Raw genomic sequence first — 21,370 nt, 5'->3', positions numbered from 1 at the left:
TCATTTTTCAGTAGGTTCAGTAGGTTGAGGAGCAACTCTTTGCTCTACTGGTCGGGGTGAAGATACCCCGAACAAGCCCCTCAGAGGATTACTTTCCATGGTAAACAAGTGACAGTAAATTTCAGCACACTATATAAATTTTTCCTTACCAAATTCCACCTACAAAAGGCGCTTCACTCCCCGGCAACGGCGCCAGAAAAGAGTCTTGATGACCCACAAGTATAGGGGATCTATCATCGTCCTTTCGATAAGTAAGAGTGTCGAACCCAACGAGGAGCAGAAGGAAATGATAAGCGGTTTCCAGCAAGGTATTCTCTGCAAGTACTGAAATAAGTGGTAACAGATAGTTTTGTGATAAGATAATTTGTAACGAGCAACAAGTAACAAAAGTAAATAAGGTGCAGCAAGGTGGCCCAATCCTTTTTATAGCAAAGGACAAGCCTGGACAAACTCTTATAAGATGTAAAGCGCTCCCGATGACACATGGGAATATCGTCAATCTAGTTTTCATCACGCTCATATGATTCGCGTTCGGTACTTTGATAATTTGGTATGCGGGTGGACCGGTGCTTGGGTACTGCCCTTACTTGGACAAGCATCCCACTTATGATTAACCTCTATTGCAAGCATCCGCAACTACAATAAAAGTATTAAGGTAAACCTAACCATAGCATGAAACATATGGATCCAAATCAGCCCCTTACGAAGCAACGCATAAACTAGGGTTTAAGCTTCTGTCACTCTAGCAACCAATCATCTACTTATTACTTCCCAATGCCTTCCTCTAGGCCCAAATAATGGTGAAGTGTCATGTAGTCGACATTCACATAACACCACTAGAGGAGAGACAACATACATCTCATCAAAATATCGAACGAATACCAAATTCACATGACTACTAATAGCAAGACTTCTCCCATGTCCTCGGGAACAAAAGTAACTACTCACAAAGCATAAACATGTTCATAATCAGAGGGGTATTAATATGCATATAGGATCTGAACATATGATCTTCCACCAATTGAACCAACTAGCATCAACTACAAGGAGTAATTAACACTACTAGCAACCTACTAGCACCAATCCCGGACTTGGAGACAAGAATTGGGTACAAGAGATGAACTAGGGTTTTGAGATGAGATGGTGCTGATGAAGATGTTGATGGAGATTGCCCTCTCCCGATGAGAGGAGCGTTGGTGATGACGATGGCGATGATTTCCCCCTCCGGGAGGGAAGTTTCCCTAGCAGAACAGCTCTGCCACAGCCCTAGATTGGTTTCGCCAAGGTTTCACCTCGTGGCGGCGGAGTTTCGTCCGAGAAGATGGCTTATGATTTTTTTTTCCATCGAAAGAGTCCATATAGCAGAAGATGGCCACCGGAGGGCCACCAGGGGGCCCACGAGGTAGGGGCGCACCCAGGGGGTAGGGCGCGCCCCCACCCTCGTGGGCAGGGTGTGGCCCCCCTCGTGAAGTTCTTGCTCTCAGTATTTTTTATATATTTGGAAAACATCTTCCGTGAAGTTTCAGGACTTTTGAAGCTGTGCAGAATAGGTCTCTAATATTCGCTCCTTTTCCAGCCCAGAATCCTAGCTGCCGGCATTCTCCCTCTTTATGTAAACCTTGTAAAATAAGAGAGAATAGGCATAAGTATTGTGACATAATGTGTAATAACGGCCCATAATTTATTAAATATTGATATAAAAGCATGATGCAAAATGGACGTATCATCCCTCAACATGTGATAAAGAATCACTCCAAAGTTTCTATTGGAGAAAGTATGATGAAAACGTTTATCAACATTTATGCTTAGATTACTCCAATGTCATTGTTGGAAATATGCCCTAGAGGCAATAATAAAATGGTTATTATTATATTTCCTTGTTCATGATAATTGTCTATTGTTCATGCTATAATTTTATTATCCGGAAACAGTAATACGTGTGTGAATACATAGACCGCAACGTGTCCCTAGTGAGCCTCTAGTTGACTAGCTCGTTGATCAATAGATGGTTACGGTTTCCTGACCATGGACATTGGATGTCATTGATAATGGGATCACATCATTAGGAGAATGATGTGATGGACAAGACCCAATCCTAAGCCTAGCACAAGATCGTGTAGTTCATCTGCTAAAGCTTTTCTAATGTCAAGTATCTTTTCCTTAGACCATGAGATTGTGAAACTCCTGGATACTGTAGGAGTACTTTGGGTGTGCCAAACGTCACAACGTAACTAGGTGGCTATAAAGGTACACTACAGGTATCCCGAAAGTATCTGTTGGATTGGCACGAATCGAGACTGGGATTTGTCACTCCGTGTGACGGAGAGCTATCTCTGGGCCCACTCGGTAAGACATCATCGTAATGAGCTCAATGTGACTAAGGGGTTGGTTACGGGATGATGTGTTACGGAACGAGTAAAGAGACTTGCCGTAACGAGATTGAACAAGGTATCGGTATACCGACGATCGAATCTCGGGCAAGTGCTATATCGAAAGACAAAGGGAATCGTATACGGGATTGATTGAATCCTTGACATCGTGGTTCATCCGATGAGATCATCGTGGAACATGTGGGAGCCAACATGGGTATCCAGATCCTGCTGTTGGTTATTGGCCGGAGAGATGTCTCCGTCATGTCTACATAGTTCCCGAACCCGTAGGGTCTACACACTTAAGGTTCGGTGACGCTAGAGTTGTAGAGATATTAGTATGCGGTTAACCGAAAGTTGTTCGGAGTCCCGGATGGGATCCCGGATGTCACGAGGAGTTCCGGAATGGTCCAGAGGTAAAGATTTATATATAGGAAGTCCAGTTTCGGCCACCGGGAGAGTTTCGAGGGTCACCGGTATTGTACCGGGACCACCGGAAGGGTCCCGTGGGTCCACCGGGTGGGGCCACCTATCCCGGAGGGCCCCATGGGCTGAAGTGGCGTGGGAACTAGCCCCTGGTGGGCTGGTGCGTCCCACCCAAGGGCCCAAGGTGCCTAGGGTTGGAAACCCTAGGGGATCGTTGCCCCCCGAGGGGCCGCCGCCCCGGGGGCCGCCGCCCCCCCCCCTCTCTAGATGGGATCTCCAAGGGGGCATGCGCCCCCCTAGCCCCTATATATAGTGGAGGGGAGGGAGGGCAGCCGCACCCTAAGCCCTGGCGCCTCCCTGTCCCTCCCGTGACACCTCTTCCTCCTCCAGTAGCGCTTGGCGAAGCCCTGCTGGAATCCCGCTGCTTCCACCACCACGCTGTCGTTCTGCTGGATCTCCATCAACTTATCCTCCCCCTTGCTGGATCAAGAAGGAGGAGACGTCTCCGCTCCGTACGTGTGCTGAACGCGGAGGTGCCGTCCATTCGGCGCTAGGATCATCGGTGGTTTGGATCACGACGAGTACGACTCCATCAACCCCGTTCTCTTGAACGCTTCCGCTCGCAATCTACAAGGGTATGTAGATGCACTCCTCTCTCTCTCGTTGCTAGATGACTCCACAGATTGATCTTGGTGATGCATAGAAAATTTTAAATTTCTGCTACGATCCCCAACAGTGGCATCATGAGCTAGGTCTATGTGTAGTTTCTATGCACGAGTAGAACACAAGTTGTTGTGGGCGTCGATTTTGTCAATTTACTTGCCGTTACTAGTCTTATCTTGATCCGGCGGCATCGTGGGATGAAGCGGCATGGACCGACCTTACACGTACACTTACGTGAGACATGTTCCACCGACTGACATGCACTAGTTGCATAAGGTAGCTAACGGGTGTCTGTCTCTCCTACTTTAGTCGAATCGGATTCGATGAAAATGGTCCTTATGAAGGGTAAATATAAATTGGCATATCACGTTGTGGTTTTGGCGTAGGTAAGAAACGTTCTTTCTAAGAAACCTATAGCAGCCACGAAAAAAATTTGCAACAACAATTAGAGGACGTCTAACTTGTTTTTGCAGCATATGCCGTGTGATGTGATATGGCCAAAAGGATGTGATGAATGATATATGTGATGTATGAGATTGATCATGTTCTTGTAATAGGAATCATGACTTGCATGTCGATAAGTATGACAACCGGCAGGAGCCATAGGAGTTGTCTTAATTTATTTATGACCTACGTGTCAACATAAACGTCATGTAATTACTTTACTTTATTGTTAAACCGTTAGCCATAGTAGTAGAAGTAATAGTTGACGAGACAACTTCATGAAGACACGATGACAAGGATCATGATGATGGAGATCATGGTGTCAAGCTGGTGACGATGATGATCATGGCGCCCCGAAGATGGAGATCAAAAAGGAGCAAAATGATATTGGTCATATCATGTCACTATTTGATTGCATGTGATGTTTATCATGTTTTACATCTTATTTGCTTAGAACGACAGTAGCATAAATAAGATGATCCCTCGCAATAATTTCAAGAAAGTGTTCCCCCTAACTGTGCACCGTTGCTACGGTCCGTTGTTCCGAAGCACCACGTGATGATCGGGTTTGATAGGTTCTAACATTTGCATACAACGGGTGTAAGCCAGATTTACACACGCAATACACTTAGGTTGAGTTGACGAGCCTAGCATGTACAGACATGGCCTCGGAACACGGAAGACCGAAAGGTCGAACATGAGTCGTATAGAAGATACGATCAACATGAAGATGTTCACCGATGATGACTAGTCCGTCTCACGTGATGATCGGACACGTCCTAGTCAATCTGAGTGGGAGTTCATTAAATAATTTGATTAGATGAACTTAATTATCATGAACATAGTCTAAAACTTTGCAATATGTCTTGTAGATCAAATGGCCCACGCTAATGTTGCCCTCAACTTCAATGCGTTCCTAGAGAAAACCAAGCTGAAAGACGATGGCAGCAACTACACGGATTGGGTCCGTAACCTGAGGATTATCCTCATAGCTGCCAAGAAAGCACATGTCCTTGATGCACCGCTAGGTGAAGCACCTGTTTTCCCAGCAACTCAAGACGTTATGAACGCCTGGCAGTCGCGTAGTGATGATTACTCCCTGGTTCAGTGCGGCATGCTTTACAGCTTAGAACCGGGGCTCCAAAAGCGTTTTGAGCAGCACGGAGCATATGAGATGTTCCAAGAGCTGAAAATGGTTTTCCAAGCTCATGCCCGGGTCGACAGATATGAAGTCTCCGACAAGTTCTACAGTTGTAAGATGGAGGAGAATAGTTCTGTCAGCGAGCACATACTCAAAATGTCTGGGTTGCACAACCGCTTATCTCAGCTGGGAGTTAATCTTCCGGATGATGCGGTCGTTGACAGAATCCTTCAGTCACTCCCACCTAGCTACAAGAGCTTTGTGCTGAACTTCAATATGCAGGGGATGGAAAAGACCATTCCTGAGGTATATTCAATGCTGAAATCAGCGGAGGTGGAGATCAAAAAGGAACAACAAGTGTTGATGGCGAATAAAACCACTAAGTTCAAGAAAGGCAAGGGTAAGAAGAACTTCAAGAAGGACGGCAAGGGAGTTTCCGCGCCCGGTAAGCCAGTTGTCGGGAAGAAGCCAAAGCATGGACCCAAGCCTGAGACTGAGTGCTTTTATTGCAAGGGAAGCGGTCACTGGAAGCGGAACTGCCCCAAGTACTTAGCGGATAAGAAGGCCGGCAATACCAAAGGTATATGTGATATACATGTTATTGATGTGTACCTAACCAGCGCTCGTAGTAGCTCCTGAATATTTGATACCGGTGCAGTTGCTCATATTTGTAACTCAAAACAGGAGCTGTGGAATAAGCGAAGACTGGCGAAGGACGAGGTGACGATGCGCGTCGGGAATGGTTCCAAGGTCGATGTGATCGCCGTCGGCACGCTACCTCTACATTTACCTACGGGATTAGTTTTAAACCTCAATAATTGTTATTTAGTACCAGCTTTGAGCATGAGCATTGTATCTGGATCTCGTTTAATGCGAGATGGCTACTCATTTAAATCTAAGAATAATGGTTGTTATATTTATATGAGAGACATGTTTTATGGTCATGCCCCGCTGGTTAATGGTTTATTCTTATTTAATCTCGAGCGTGATGTTACACATATTCATAGTGTGAATGCCAAAAGATGTAAGGTTGATAATGATAGTCCCACATACTTGTGGCACTGCCGCCTTGGTCACATTGGTGTCAAACGCATGAAGAAACTCCATGCAGATGGACTTTTGGAGTCTCTTGATTATGAATCATTTGACACGTGTGAACCATGCCTCATGGGCAAAATGACCAAGACTCCATTCTCCGGAACAATGGAGCGAGAAACCAACTTATTGGAAATCATACATACTGATGTGTGTGGTCCAATGAGTGTTGAGGCTCGTGGTGGTTATCGTTATGTCCTCACCCTCACTGATGACTTAAATAGATATGGGTATGTCTACTTGATGAAACACAAGTCTGAGACCTTTGAAAAGTTCAAGGAATTTCAGAGTGAGATTGAGAATCAACGTGACAGGAAAATAAAGTTCTTACGATCAGATCATGGAGGGGAATATTTGAGTCACGGATTTGGCACGCACTTAAGGAAATGTGGAATTGTTTCACAACTCATGCCGCCTGGAACACCTCAGCGTAATGGTGTGTCCGAACGTCGTAATCGCACTCTATTGGATATGGTGCGATCTATGATGTCTCCTACCGATCTACCGCTATCATTTTGGGGTTATGCTATAGAGACTGCCGCATTCACTTTAAATAGGGCTCCGTCGAAATCCGTTGAGATGACACCGTATGAATTCTGGTTTGGGAAGAAACCTAAGTTGTCGTTTCTGAAAGTTTGGGGATGTGATGCTTATGTCAAGAAACTTCAACCTGAAAACCTCGAACCCAAATCGGAAAAATGCGTCTTCATAGGATACCCTAAGGAAACTATTAGGTATACCTTCTACCTCAGATCCGAAGGCAAGATCTTTGTTGCCAAGAATGGATCCTTTCTAGAGAAAGAGTTTCTCTCGAAAGAAGTAAGTGGGAGGAAAGTAGAACTTGATGAAGTATTGCCTCTTGATCCAGAGAGTAGCATAGCTCAAGAAAATGTTTCTGTGGTGCCTGCACCGACTAGTGAGGAAGTTAATGATGATGATCATGAAACTTCAGATCAAGTTGCTACTGAACTTCGTAGGTCTACAAGGACATGTTCCGCACCAGAGTGGTACGGCAACCCTGTCCTGGAAATCATGTTGTTAGACAATGGTGAACCTTCGAACTATGAAGAAGCGATGGCGGGCCCGGATTCCGACAAATGGCTTGAAGCCATGAAATCCGAGATAGGATCCATGTATGAAAACGAAGTATGGACTTTGACTGACTTGCCCGATGATCGGTGAGCCATAGAAAATAAATGGATATTTAAGAAGAAGACAGACGCGGATGGTAATGTAACCATCTATAAGGCTCGGCTTGTCGCTAAGGGTTATCGACAAGTTCAAGGGGTTGACTACGATGAGACCTTCTCACCCATAGCGAAGCTGAAGTCTGTCCGAATCATGTTAGCAATTTCCGCATTCTATGATTATGAGATATGGCAAATGGACGTCAAAACGGCATTCCTTAATGGTTTCCTTAAGGAAGAATTGTATATGATGCAGCCGGAAGGTTTTGTCGATCCTAAGAACGCTGACAAGGTATGCAAACTCCAACGCTCGATCTATGGGCTGGTGCAAGCATCTCGGAGTTGGAACATTCATTTTGATGAGATGATCAAAGCGTTTGGGTTTACGCAGATTTATGGAGAAGCCTGTGTTTACAAGAAAGTGAGTGGGAGCTCTGTAGAATTTCTCATATTATATGTGGATGACATACTATTGATGGGAAATGATATAGAACTCTTGGAAAGCATAAAGGCCTACTTGAATAAGTGTTTTTCAATGAAGGACCTTGGAGAAGCTGCTTACATATTAGGCATCAAGATCTATAGAGATAGATCGAGACGCCTCATTGGTCTTTCACAAAGCACGTACCTTGACAAGATATTGAAGAAGTTCAATATGGATCAGTCCAAGAAGGGGTTCTTGCCTGTATTGCAAGGTGTGAGATTGAGCACGGCTCAATGCCCGACCATGGCAGAAGATAGAGAAAAGATGAGTGTCATACCCTATGCCTCGGCCATAGGGTCTATTATGTATGCCATGCTGTGTACCAGACCTGATGTAAACCTTGCCGTAAGTTTGGTAGGAAGGTACCAAAGTAATCCCGGCATGGAACACCGGACAACGGTCAAGAATATCCTGAAGTACCTGAAAAGGACTAAGGATATGTTTCTCGTTTATGGAGGTGACGAAGAGCTCGTCGTAAAGGGTTACGTCGATGCTAGCTTCAACACAGATCTGGATGACTCCAAGTCACAAACTGGATACGTGTATATTTTGAATGGTGGGGCAGTCAGCTGGTGTAGTTGCAAGCAAAGCGTCGTGGCGGGATCTACATGTGAAGCGGAGTACATGGCAGCCTCGGAGGCAGCACATGAAGCAATCTGGATGAAGGAGTTCATTACCGACCTAGGAGTTATTCCCAATGCGTCGGGCCCGATGACTCTCTTCTGTGACAACACTGGAGCCATTGCCCTTGCCAAGGAGCCCAGGTTTCACAAGAAGACCAGGCATATCAAGTGTCGCTTCAACTCCATTCGTGAAAATGTTCAAAATGGAGACATAGATATTTGTAAAGCGCATACGGACCTGAATGTCGCAGATCCATTGACTAAACCTCTTCCACGAGCAAAACATGATCAACACCAGAACTCTATGGGTGTTCGATTCATCACAATGTAACTAGATTATTGACTCTAGTGCAAGTGGGAGACTGTTGGAAATATGCCTAGAGGTCATAATAAAATGGTTATTATTATATTTCCTTGTTCATGATAATTGTCTATTGTTCATGCTATAATTGTATTATCCAAAAACAGTAATACGTGTGTGAATACATAGACCACAACATGTCCCTAGTGAGCCTCTAGTTGACTAGCTCGTTGATCAATAGATGGTTACGGTTTCCTGACCATGGACATTGGATGTCATTGATAACGGTATCACATCATTAGGAGAATGATGTGATGGACAAGACCCAATCCTAAGCCTAGCACAAGATCGTGTAGTTCGTCTGCTAAAGCTTTTATAATGTCAAGTATCTTTTCCTTAGACCATGAGATTGTGAAACTCCCGGATACCGTAGGAGTACATTGGGTGTGCCAAACGTCACAACGTAACTGGATGGCTATAAAGGTACACTACAGGTATCCCCGAAAGTATCTGTTGGGTTGGCACGAATCAAGACTGGGATTTGTCACTCCGTATGACGGAGAGGTATTTCTGGGCCCACTTGGTAAAACATCATCGTAATGAGCTCAATGTGACTAAGGGGTTGGTCACGGGATGATGTGTTACGGAACGAGTAAAGAGACTTGCCGTAACGAGATTGAACAAGGTATCGGTATACCGACGATCGAATCTTGGGCAAGTGCTATATCGATGGACAAAGGGAATCGTATACGGGATTGATTGAATCCTTGACATCGTGGTTCATCCGATGAGATCATCGTGGAACATGTGGGAGCCAACATGGGTATCCAGATTTCGCTGTTGGTTATTGGCCGGAGAGATGTCACGGTCATGTCTACATAGTTCCCGAACCCGTAGGGTCTACACACTTAAGGTTCGGTGACGCTAGAGTTGTAGAGATATTAGTATGCGGTTAACCTAAAGTTGTTCGGAGTCCCGGATGAGATCCCGGACGTCACGAGGAGTTCCGGAATGGTCCGGAGGTAAAGATTTATATATAGGAAGTCCAGTTTCGACCACCGGGAGAGTTTCGGGGGTCACCCGTATTGTACCGGGACCACCGGAAGGGTCCCAGGGGTCCAGCGGGTGGGGCCACCTATCCCGAAGGGCCCCATGGGCTGAAGTGGCATGGGAACCATCCCCTGGTGGGCTGGTGCGTTCAACCTAAGGGCCCAAGGCGCCTAGGGTTAGAAACCCTAGGGGGCCGTTGCCCCCCGAGGGGCAGCCGCCCCGGGGGCCGCTGCCCCCCCCCCTCTCTAGATGGGATCTCCAAGCCCCTATATATAGTGGAGGGGAGGGAGGGCAGCCGCACCCTAAGCCCTGGCGCCTCCCTCTCCCTCCCGTGACACCTCTTCCTCCTCCAGTAGCGTTTGACGAAGCCCTGCTGGAATCCCGCTGCTTCCACCACCACGCCGTCGTGGTGCTGGATCTCCATCAACTTCTCCTCCCCCTTGCTGGATCAAGAAGGAGGAGACGTCTCCGCTCCGTGCGTGTGTTGAACGCGGAGGTGTCGTCCGTTCGGCGCTAGGATCATCGGTGATTTGGATCACGACGAGTACGACTCCATCAACCCCGTTCTCTTGAACGCCACCACTCGCAATCTACAAGGGTATGTAGATGCACTCCTCTCTCTCTCGTTGCTAGATGACTCCATAGATTGATCTTGGTGATGCGTAGAAAATTTTAAATTTCTGCTACGATCCCCAATAGTCATCACGAGAATTTGCGAGTTGATTACCAAAACATATATCAAGTGATCTCGATAGATTACCTCATTGTCACCACGAGTACCCACAAGCAAGACATACATTAAGTGGTCTCAAATCCAAAGTATTCAATCCAACATACAAAACTTCAAAGTGCAAGACTCAATTCATCACAATAAAGATAGAGAAGGAACAACATCATATGATCCAACTTTATTAACAAAGCTCATGGTACATCAAGATCGTGCCACATCAAGAACATGAGAGAGAGATCAAACACATATCTACTGATACATAGCCTCAGCCCCGAGGGTAAACTACTCCCTCCTCGTCATGGAGGCGGCGGGGATGATGAAGATTGCCTCCGGTGACGACGTTCCCCCTCCGGCAGGGTGTTGGAATAGGACCCCAGATGAGATCGCTTCAGAACAGAGGCTTGCGGCGGCAGATAACTCATATAGGTCAACTTTCAGGGGTTTATGAATTTACAGCTTGTTTGGTTGGGAGGAGTTGTTGATTGGGAATGGGAGTTTAAGGTAAGTGAGACTTAAAATCCTTTGATTGACTCAGGGACATGGGAATTAAGAAAGGAGGGGGAAGGGGAATTAAGAGGGCCAACTCCCTCAGATCTCTTCCCTAGGGGACCCCTGGTAATTGAACTGGGGATTGGGAATTAGCAAAAAAGAAAAACATTTCGTTGATTGTGCACGTTCGTGAGGGACCTTTGGTTAGCTGAGTACGTACGTGAGGAAGGCATTCTCCTGCCTAATCCCACCAATCAAACAGGGGCAGTTAACTCCCTCTTAAAATCCCATTTCTAATTGCCTTCACATGCCAAACAAAGGAATGGGACTTAAAATCAATTTCCCATGTCTAATCCCTTGGCAAACTCCCATCTCTAAACTCCCATTCCCTTTCCTTGTTATTACCAAACACGCTATTATAGGATTTTTCAGTGTTGGAATCACACCAGGGGGGGAGGCCACAAGCTCAGGTACCATGCCCCGGGGGAGGGCACGCCGCTTGAGCTTGTGGCTCTCATGGGTATCTTCTAGTCCTTCCCCGAAGCTTACGTTGGTCTCTTTTCCTCCATAAAAAATCACCGTAAATTTTTATCGCGTTTGGACCTCGTTTGGTATAGTTTTATGCAAAACAAAGAAATAGGCAAAAAAACAGGAAGTGACACTGCGCACTAGATTAATATGTTAGTCTAAAAAAATAATATAAAAGTACAACAAAACCATATAAATTTATTGTAAATATGGCATGAACACTTAATAAATTATAAATACGTTGGAGACGTATCAACATCACAAGCTTAATTTCTGCTCGTCCTCAAGTAGGTAAATGATAAAAAAAAATTATAAAGCATTAATACTAAAATAATGCATAAGTTTGATCAATAATAATTTCAATCATTTTTCCTAGCATCATAATCAATAAACCGCCATGGCCTTCTGTAAAAAAATTCAAATACAACCTTTTCTTTTGTGAAAAAAGCACACACGAACTAGCGGCTATTATACATACAAAATTTCAACCAAACCCCATGACCTTAGGAGCGAGCTCAAGCAGCTTGCCGAGCGCGTCCCCGGAGAACTTGCGCGCGAACATGAAGCAGAACTCAACCGCCCCGCCGGCGCCGTAGCCGCACTCCCCGTTCCCTCGCCTCATCCCCCCCAGCAGCTCCGGCGTGACATCCCTCACGTCGTAGCTCGCCGGGTGCGGGCCCGGTCTCGGCCAGTCGGTGTACGTGAGGGTCCGGTTGGCAGCCCGCACGCCCCAGCCCAGCAGGGTCACCAGCGTCGGCATGTAGTGCTCCAACATGTTGGCGATGCCGTGGTCGCCGCGGAACACGGCCATGTACCGCTCCTCGGCGACGACGTCAATGGCGAGCTCCCGATCCATCTCGAACCACTGCGACCCCTTGCGCCACTGCGCGCGGCTTATGTTGCGGCGGAGGAAAAAGGGCGCGTGCCGCGCGCGGGTGGGGAAGCTGTCAATGAAGCTGGCGTTGGCGCCGATGAGGAAGGCGTAGGCGGCCGGGAAGGAGAGGAGAGGGATGCACGTCTCCGATAGCAGAGCGAACCGCGCGTTACCGAGGTCCAGCAGCGCCGTCCCCAGCAGCCGTCGCTCGGCGTCGACCAGGTTCATGTTGCCCCAGCTCGTGTTCTGCGTGTATAAAAAATATAGTCAGAAATTCACTTTGGCTCATAGGTGAATACACATTTTAAAAAGTTAAAACATTTCGAGAAGAAATCCTGCATGTACATCCGGACATTATATGATCGTGCACAAAGTTTCAGTGAAAATGGACATTTTTTGTGGTTTGTGTAAAAGGACAATTTCAATGCTTGATTACAGCTAGTGACAAGACATTTTTTTTATACATGACACAAAAAAAATGTCTTTCTTTGCGAAAGTTTGTGTGCCAACATAGAATGCCTGGATGGAAATTATCTGCGCAACACCTCTAAATAAAGCTTATTGTCATGAAAATTAACACAGGCGGGGATAGCTCAGTTGGGAGAGCGTCAGACTGAAGATCTGAAGGTCGCGTGTTAGATCCACGCTCACCGCAACTACTATTTTTTTGGTGTGTGTGCAGCGTTTTTTCTTATTTCAATTTTGCATTTTGCTGGTTACCTGGCTCGGGATCATACGGCCGTAGAAGACGGAGTCGGCCGGCGGCGAGCCGGTGTAGGCGGGACTGGCGTGGACGTAGATGGAGTAGAGCCCCTCGTGCCCGGCGAAGAACTTCTCCCACAACGGCCGCAGCGGCATGTCCCCGGTCACCAGGAACAGGAAGGCCACCTTGGGCACGATGCGTCGCGGCGCGCGAGCGACCCTGGGCACCATGGACGCCCTCCAGAAGAGCTCCTCATCGGTCATGTTGTGCGTGAGGCCGCCGCCGCTCGGCGCGAGGAAGTCGACGAACCCCATTCGCGCCGGCGGGGACTGCGACGACGACGTGGGAGAGGGCGACGGTGGCCCGACGCCGGACGCTACCACCGGAGTCGGCGATGGCCGTAGGAGAGAAGGCAGCGGCTGCAGGAAGGGCGTGAGGTAGGATTCCTGGAAGTTGGCGTTGTACACCATGCCGAAGACGAAGCCCAAGGAGAGGAGCAGCAGGACGGTGACCACATTGGAGAGGATGCTCCCGGAACCGGAAGGGAGGGCTTCCATGGGCTTGGCCGTGCTGCTGCTCGCCATGCTACGTCGGGCATAAAGAAATGCAGCCCTTGGTTACTTATACTACATACATGGAACACTGGGCCACAGCTACGTCCGGGAGACACGTGCAACCGTCCATCCTTGCTGCTCTGCTAATTCCACTACATGCAGAAGTCGGTATCACTCCTAACAGTGCTACTTTCGGCAGCGGTGGTAATTAGCACGAAAGCAACCTAGTACTCCCTCCGTTTTAAAATAGATGACTCAACTTTATACTAACATAAAGTCTTTATACTAGTATAAAGTTAGTACAAAGTTGAATCATCTATTACTAGTATAAAGACTTTATACTAGTATAAAGTTGAGTCATCTATTTTGAAACAGATGAAGTACGTATCAGGCATTATTTTCTTTCTTTTATTTGAGAGAAAAAGTATCAGTCACTCTTTTTCCATCTCTAGCTTGTTCTCTTTAGAGCAACTCTTGCACCGTCCCCTCCTGCTCCGGCATCAACCATTCTATGTCTTTAGAGCCTCTCCTCCCCCTTTCCCTCGTCAGGCCGACAAAGACCGGAGTGGGACTTCCAGGCACTCTTTCCTTCATAACCAGCTACAGCTACGGCAGGCAGACACGCGCAACCGGCCACCCTGACGCTTTGGCGAACATCGCTTGCTCTTTGCATAAGTTTGTACACATACTTTTAATTTTGTCAGCGGTAGTAATTGCCAAGGAAGCAATTCTCTTCACATGTACAATTGTAAACATGGCCACTCCTGGTCTTCTCACAAATTGGCAACTGGGCCGACAGCTGAAACCTAGACCCAGGTCAGTGCGGGTTTTATTTTAGAACAAAGTCAAAAGTCTCTGTATTCGATTAACCTACACATGGATCTCTAGGTCGAAAGTACCTGTGGATTAGGAGGAACCCAACGTAGCACCGGGAGCTTCTCCCTTGCGTTGTGTGTATACGGAGCAAAGTTCACAAATGTGCAATTACGAACAATCTTGGGAGTTTACAGTCTGACTCACAGCACGATCGTAGGTCGACAGACGCGTGTACGCGGATGGGGATTGCCGGGTCTCGGAGAAGAATCCTAGGGCTGGTTGACGTTGCTCCTTCTGAGGGCATACACAATTGCCAGACCACCAGCGGCGAGGGCACTTGCCGCGATGATGAGGGCGGGTGAGCTCCTGGCTTGGGCATACGCCACGCCCCACCGAAATATGAAATGTGCTCCGCAGCTCGATTCAAACTTTTCCGTTGAGAAGTCCTGCATAAATTGAGTAACATGTTATATCAATGGGGCTTCTCGATATGTATGTACACTTCTGATAATAGCTAAAACGTTTCGGTTTATTCAATAACATAACCCCCATTATCACTTTGTTTAGTTTTGTGCACAAAAACGCCAGAGAACTCAACAGAGCAGCCTAGATGGAATACAAACTCAGAAGGAGCATTCGATTTACTTCTCACACTCATGGTCACTGCTGCAGGCTAGACATAAATTCATCGCAACTTCCACTGAACATTTCTAAGGAGAAATCCTGCATGGTGATCCCCAAGAAAATTAAATTGAATCATCATCAGAATCAATGAATAACTGGTTCTAACAAGAGCATGCTTGTCAAATAAGGAAACGTGAGAAGTTGCAGACAGTTTTCAGAATATTTCGATGTGTTTTTTCGTCGAAGATATTGTTACAGTGTAAAATATTGCAGAAAACATTCAGGTGCATTCTGATTTGCATCTGGCTAAATTTTCGTCCCATAATACTTCCCCTACAGGTCTGCACTAGTATAGGTTATAAATATTTCTACAATATCAAACAAAAAATATTCTGAAATTTGATGTGTTATTGTGTTTCTTTGAATTTTCAGAGCCCACAGGAGGAAAAGCTCTCAAAATGGTAACCACTCACTTGTAGTCTTTTTTCATGTATTAATTATGGAACATACAGGCTCTTTACTCTGGATTAATCATGAAACATACAGAAGTTGAGTGCAGTTTTCACTCACCTTGGGAAGTTTCTGTTGAGAGTTCAGATGATCAACATGAAGGCGAACATTAAAGGACGCAGGAATCCATAATTTCCTGTCTACATCACAGTAAGTCTTTGAAACTATATCAAACAAAGTTTGAGCACCATTCTCTATGGATTGCAGAATGGAGGCTTCTCTAGCCTTTCGATTCCTACAAATTCAGTAAGATGCACATTACATCTGAGCTAATGTCTGCAGTATCTACAAACAGATAACTGTATCGTACTATCAGGTACGAACAAAGATGAAGAAATAACAACATAATTGTGCATCCATCAAGAGGTGGGTATGTAGAAAACGATAATAGGCCACTTTTTAGAAGAAACAGGAAAAGTTGCAACAAAGGAACAGACTACATTTGAATTGATTCGACAAATCTGAAACTATAAAGTTCATCTTATATTCTGCTAAAAATGAACTTGTTCAACCATAGAACATGTGAAGTGTAGACAAAGTTTGCAGTAGCGATTAATTCCATACTTGAGATATCCACAAAGCATATGCTTGGGCCATAGGTTGATTCTTCCATGCATTGGAATTAGCACGTGTGGCGATATCTCCAAGAATTTGTATGTGGTTTGGAAGTAGTCCTGCATAATTCAGAACACCCTTATGCCAATGCAACTCTGATTTAGACAACACAACTCTCTCGAGGCAGCATTGCTAGAAAACGTAAAGCACAGAAACAAAGTACAAGATGGGAAAGAAACCGAGAGATTTTCCACGATTTGCGAACTTCGGTTATAATGCAAGAAATGAGCTTCCAAACAAAAATCATTGTTACCTTCATGTTGCCACCAGCTCTATTGTCCAATATTGCACTTCCATGCCTGAAAATGGCAAAATTATGCATCATTACTTCTCAGTGTTTATTTTATTTAGCATCACTTGCCTGTTTAGTGTGTGATTTTATTCTGTATAACTTTTGAGCAAAAGTAGTCAGTACTTTAGTTCTTGCATCTTTTTTATTAATAAAATTAAAAAAACTGGTGGGTGTCTAATATGCTGTCTATAGACAAGCCTCTGTACATTATACATAGCCTATATATGACAGCCCAGTAGTTTCTTTAGTGAGTGGGGACAAGTTAAAAATCCGAGCATGTTGTAGTCCTTGAAGCTGGTCATTCTATTCGTGTGTCTTATCCATTCGTCAAATATAACATTAACAAGTAATACAATTTAGATATGGTAGTTCGATTTAATACTTGCATCAATTTAGATATCAGTGAAGAATGGTCATATAGTATCTGCAACAACTGCTGCTAATATGCTGAAGAATGATGCTTACCCTACGCAATGATCTCCGACAATTAGTGCATTGGTATTGACATGGAGAAGCCCCATATGACCATCTGTATGACCCTAGTATTGAAAACATAGAGAAGTATCAATCAATAAATTCAGTATGTTCTGGTCTAAAATATGATGCAGATTCCACAGAAACAGCTGAATACATGCTTCAGATCAGATCATACCAGTAAATGGATGAACTCCAAACTCTAAAATAGACAAATCGTATGCTTCGGCCATTATGAGTTCACATAGTTAATTCAACAGAATAACAGAAACATAGACTTCTTCAAATGTGAATATTGGTTTGCTGTATAAGTCAACTGTTTTCCGGAGAATACTTTCTAGGTCATGCAGAGATCATGTATAGTGTTGCTACTATTTTGCTTCAAAACAACGTTAGGAATGCTACGTTTTGTGTATTTTACTATTTTTTCTGAAGTCCTAACATTCTTTAATTCTTATAAAATGTAAATCCATTCAAGTAACAAATGTCATGCCACCATCTTTTCTTAAAATAATCGTTGCAAAATATTATCAGTGGTTGGCATAATCATTCTGTATGGACTATGGCATGCAACTATATTTGAACAGCAAGAAGCAAAATACCAAACAATATACGTCGGACTGCCAAATGCTACTATAACCATTAGGGTTTATGTTCTTGCATTGGACTTCACAAAAATTGTTACATAATTAAGTATTTAATTATTGGAAAGTTCAAAGGAATTATCATGCTAGGTAACGAAACAATGGCATAAGCTAAAACCAGAGAACGATTCTCCAAGGAAAACACTGGCTTACAGGAGCAAAAATGACTTGCAGTTCTTGGTCACCTATGCATATGCTTTCACCACCAGTCACAGCAGTATAGCCGGTTGACCAGTTCCCTATACACCATGCACGAATGAAATATAAGATGTGTATGAACAGCACAAATAAATTAATGAGTATTAAGTTGAGCTAGTTCACAGAGATAGCCATGGTATATAGCAGTTGAAGATGGTGGCTAGTGAGTACCCTAAATTAATGAAATAAAATTGGATTATTACTACCGTCGTTCACAGGCAATCAAAACTAAAACAAACTAATAGTTTGACATTTAATAATGAATAATGATCCAACACTACAGCACCTTAGAAGTGCCAAACATACCAGGACAGAGTGAAAACCACTATGAGGAGGACCATGTAGAAAGGTATACCGTATACCTAAGAGAGTATCCAAGTAAACAAGAAGATATGTTGCATTGCAAGCTTCACCAGAGATATTGTCGTTTTTTATGATTTTAACCACCTCGTACGCCTGATGGCTCTCTTGCCCCACCTTCCACCACTAATGCGCTGACATGTGGTACCCAACTTATAGTGGTCAAAACCTTCCATTCATTCAAGGTGCTGCAAATATTAAATAATTTTCTTGCTTATTAGATAAAAATTTCTTCCCCTTTCTCCTTTTGTTTGTAAACTCTACTTCCACCATTAATCACAGGTTTATGACTAGCAGGAACCTCTTAGGATGGTCAAAACAAGGTCTAAGGGAAGGGTTTCACTTGCTAGATGTCAATGGAATTATCCCAAGTAAACTCATTCCTGAACTACTTTTGTACTCCAAAAATAGGAAGGCAAATATGAATTGGCAAAGTGGATAACAACCTTTACAATTTTGGTTTAGAAAAAGGTGTAAGTCGTTACCTTTCCCTATGCGCTTCATCGTGTTTTCATGTGTCAAAAGAACAGCATCAGGATTGCATCTCTGAACAACCGAAAGACCTAAGTCATTCAGCCAAATGCAGCCAGTTTATTTACGATGGACAAATAGGCATGATAACAATTAACACAAATGAGGAGCTAAAGAACTATAGCATGGTATATGTTTCCAGCTTCATGACTTTTTCCTTTTTCTCCCAGATATGATCTTAATTTTCAACAGAAAAACTAAGAAGTGCTACAGAAAACATTCTAACGTACCCTCAACATGATCATTATGATGATGTGTAACAAGGACCAATAACTTCTTTGGAAGGGAATTGACAAGATCTGCAAGCTGGAGATGGCAGGGATGTGATCATTTGTTAGGACAGAATGAACAGTTTCTGCTTAAAACAGTATTCAATATAAACAACTACTGTTGTAGGCCAACAGCCCTATAGCTGTGCATGCAGTATCATCTAACGGATTAAAAACAAAGTCTATTGCAAAGCACAATTTTGTGCACTTTTGGTTTGGGTACCAATTACCAAATCAGCAACAGAAAATATCTATAAAATGGAAGGCATACTTCTCAAATTATTCTACTAATTTATGTATAAAATTTCAAGTTCAAACTTGTTCCACAGTGAGAGTAACAATGCCATACTTTTGACAAATGAAAAATCAGCAAGGGAAGAAAAAGCACAACTGTTACTATTTACAGCAAACTTGCATCCGTCATCTAACATACTTTGAGTTTAAAGTTCACATTTTAAAGAGTTATACAACCCACCACAAATCAGATCTAGTCTTCTCAAACAATTCAAGTTAATTCTTTCCCGAACCAAATTTTGTGGCATTATGCACCAAGTTGTGTTCTTTGCACTGATAGCCGCAACTCTGAAAAGAGAATGTTTTCACATTAAGTATTCAGCACTTTTTGGCCCCTTGTGTCACTCTTTGGTATTCCTTGGTGATTCTAATCTAATAGGCAAATATTTTAGGCACAAGTTCTTTCCCTCATAAAGCTAGGGGTAGTTTTGAGGCCAGTACGAAGAAGTTGGTTTGAATAATCAAAGTCCCATGGAAGGAACCAAAGCAATTAAATAGATAATAATACTTTACAAAATAAGTCCAAGGCAGAAGCTGCATCCTCAAGATATACACCCCGTCGCTGTATGTAGAGCTAAAAGAATGTAATCATAGATATTGCTTTTACCGCTGTATGAACCTGTGAGCAACATCCAGGATCTATCAGTAAAGCATCACCACAAGCAAAATAATCAGGGCGCTTCGATCCGCATGTACCACTGGTTGCTTGTATTACCACGAGATTAGTCGTACGAAATGGCCGTAAGGTACTACTCTTCATTGGTACAAGGGTTATTCCAGGAGGGTACTCCTGTCACCAAACATTGCTTTTCAGGAAAAAGGAGACAAATCGGCATGACAGTTGACTAGAAACCGAAATTTGATCCAAACAAAATTAAAATTATACAGACCTGGGAGACCAATGTGGAGTCAGTGGTACAATTTGACGATAGCTCCAATTTCACAAATCCAGCGTGCACATAGGGCCCAATTCGAGTATCACCGGTTTTCACGTCAGAAAGCAATTCCCGAGCACCCTCCTTGGTCATCCATTTACAGGAGTCTGCAACGCACAACTCGAGTTACGGTGGATTTTGGTGGCCAGGCAAATTCCTGGACACAAGCATTAGTAAGAAATGAAGCAGCAGACCTTGCAATGCCTCCGGTTTCGACTCGAGCGGCGTGATGACAAGCACCGTGTTGACGCCCGCGTCCGGGCCAAACTCTGCTTCCACAATATGCTTGAGGAGCCTCCACTCCCCGCACATTGCATTCGTCAGGCCCAATTGGCTCAAAATCTAGCGAGTGAGAAGAGCCCATCTCTTAGATCAGTTGCCGTTTGTCAAATTATGGTTCTACTAGGACAAGTAAACAAGGCTTGTACAAACTCGTAATCCATAGCTCCCCCAGATATATACCACCAGATTTTGCAAGCTACTCAGCAGAGCGACCAGATTTCACTGAAGTAACGATGGGTCACCTGATCGAGGGCGGCGGGGACGTCGAGGCGCGAGAGGTCGAGGGAGCCGTCCGCCTCCGCGCCGGCGACGGCGACGCCCGGCCGGGCCGGCTCCCCCTCCGCGAGGCGCCGCAGCGGCGCCGACGGGAGGTCGTAGAGGTCGCTGTCGACGTAGCGCCCGTACTCCCCCTCCTCCTCGCCCCCGGGCGGGGACGGCGGGGGCAGCTGCCGGACGACGAGGAACTCGGCCTCGGCGCCCGAGGGGCCCGTGACCGCCGCCGCGAGCCGGTACGAGGGGGCGCCCATCTCCACCGGTGCGGGAAGGAGGGTTGCCGCCGACTCGCTGGGGTTGTTATCTCTGGCTTGGGGGTTGGGGTTGGGATTATTGGCGCCTGTTGTGAGAGGGGAGGGAGCTTGGGTTGGTCCGTCGGCCCGCACGCCGAGACCACTGACGACAAGGGGAGAGACGCTTCCGGAAGAATTCAATTCGAATCTGGGCGTGATGACGGCGTTGGTTGGTGATCTGCTTCCGCGGCCGGGAGTGAAGAACATGTCGCTCATCTTGCCTTCCTTCGCCTGTTACAAGGAGTACGATTTCCCCAACATTCTGAAAGTTCGAATGTACTAGTGTACTTGAACACAAT

At 45.0% G+C, this 21,370-nt stretch overlaps 2 protein-coding genes and 1 non-coding gene across 10 annotated transcripts; 1 reads left to right on the top strand and 2 right to left on the bottom strand.

The window, feature by feature from the left end:
• Positions 1–11,856: 11,856 nt before the first annotated feature.
• LOC125542416 (glycosyltransferase BC10-like) lies at positions 11,857–14,138 on the bottom strand. Its single transcript, XM_048705457.1, has 2 exons — positions 13,125–14,138; positions 11,857–12,650 (listed from the first exon to the last, which is right to left on the bottom strand). The coding sequence occupies exons 1-2, from the start codon at positions 13,689–13,691 to the stop codon at positions 12,015–12,017; spliced, it is 1,203 nt and encodes a 400-aa protein (XP_048561414.1). The 5' UTR covers positions 13,692–14,138; the 3' UTR covers positions 11,857–12,014.
• On the bottom strand, positions 12,513–21,318 carry LOC125542414. 8 transcript variants are annotated; one of them, XR_007297915.1, is made up of 13 exons: positions 20,748–21,315; positions 20,418–20,565; positions 20,179–20,330; positions 19,896–20,078; positions 18,956–19,031; positions 18,680–18,757; positions 17,790–17,875; positions 16,984–17,057; positions 16,480–16,525; positions 16,176–16,285; positions 15,672–15,846; positions 14,682–14,923; positions 12,513–12,650 (listed from the first exon to the last, which is right to left on the bottom strand). XR_007297915.1 is itself a non-coding variant. In XM_048705453.1 (13 exons), the coding sequence occupies exons 1-12, from the start codon at positions 21,285–21,287 to the stop codon at positions 15,138–15,140; spliced, it is 1,731 nt and encodes a 576-aa protein (XP_048561410.1). In that variant the 5' UTR covers positions 21,288–21,318; the 3' UTR covers positions 14,615–14,923; positions 15,130–15,137. The 8 variants fall into 8 exon arrangements, 5 of the variants coding, with proteins under 5 accessions (XP_048561409.1, XP_048561410.1, XP_048561411.1 ...); XR_007297913.1 differs by lacking the exon at positions 12,513–12,650 and adding an exon at positions 14,375–14,467 and having other exon boundaries at positions 14,561–14,923; XR_007297914.1 differs by lacking the exon at positions 12,513–12,650 and adding an exon at positions 14,375–14,460 and having other exon boundaries at positions 14,561–14,923.
• Positions 12,987–13,059, top strand: TRNAF-GAA. Its single transcript has one exon. It is a non-coding gene; the product is annotated as a tRNA-Phe (tRNA).
• Positions 21,319–21,370: the final 52 nt, after the last annotated feature.

The sequence above is a fragment of the Triticum urartu genome, chromosome 3 (genome assembly GCF_003073215.2).
Source record: "Triticum urartu cultivar G1812 chromosome 3, Tu2.1, whole genome shotgun sequence".
NCBI classification, from domain to species: domain Eukaryota; kingdom Viridiplantae; phylum Streptophyta; class Magnoliopsida; order Poales; family Poaceae; genus Triticum; species Triticum urartu.
The sequence above is the reverse complement of the archived record's forward strand: the minus strand, read 5'-3'. Positions and strand labels throughout refer to the sequence as shown.

Excerpts from the sequence above, each read along its gene's own strand:
- LOC125542416 (XM_048705457.1), bottom strand. The coding sequence starts at position 13,691 with ATGGCGAGCAGCAGCACGGCCAAGCCCATGGAAGCCCTCCCTTCCGGT. Across the intron at positions 12,651-13,124 it reads GCCGTATGATCCCGAGCCAG|AACACGAGCTGGGGCAACAT; the intron begins GTAACCAGCAAA and ends TTATACACGCAG.
- LOC125542414 (XM_048705452.1), bottom strand. The coding sequence starts at position 21,287 with ATGAGCGACATGTTCTTCACTCCCGGCCGCGGAAGCAGATCACCAACC. Across the intron at positions 18,758-18,955 it reads TCATAATGATCATGTTGAGG|GTCTTTCGGTTGTTCAGAGA; the intron begins GTACGTTAGAAT and ends TGAATGACTTAG. Across the intron at positions 16,286-16,479 it reads GAGCTGGTGGCAACATGAAG|GACTACTTCCAAACCACATA; the intron begins GTAACAATGATT and ends TGAATTATGCAG.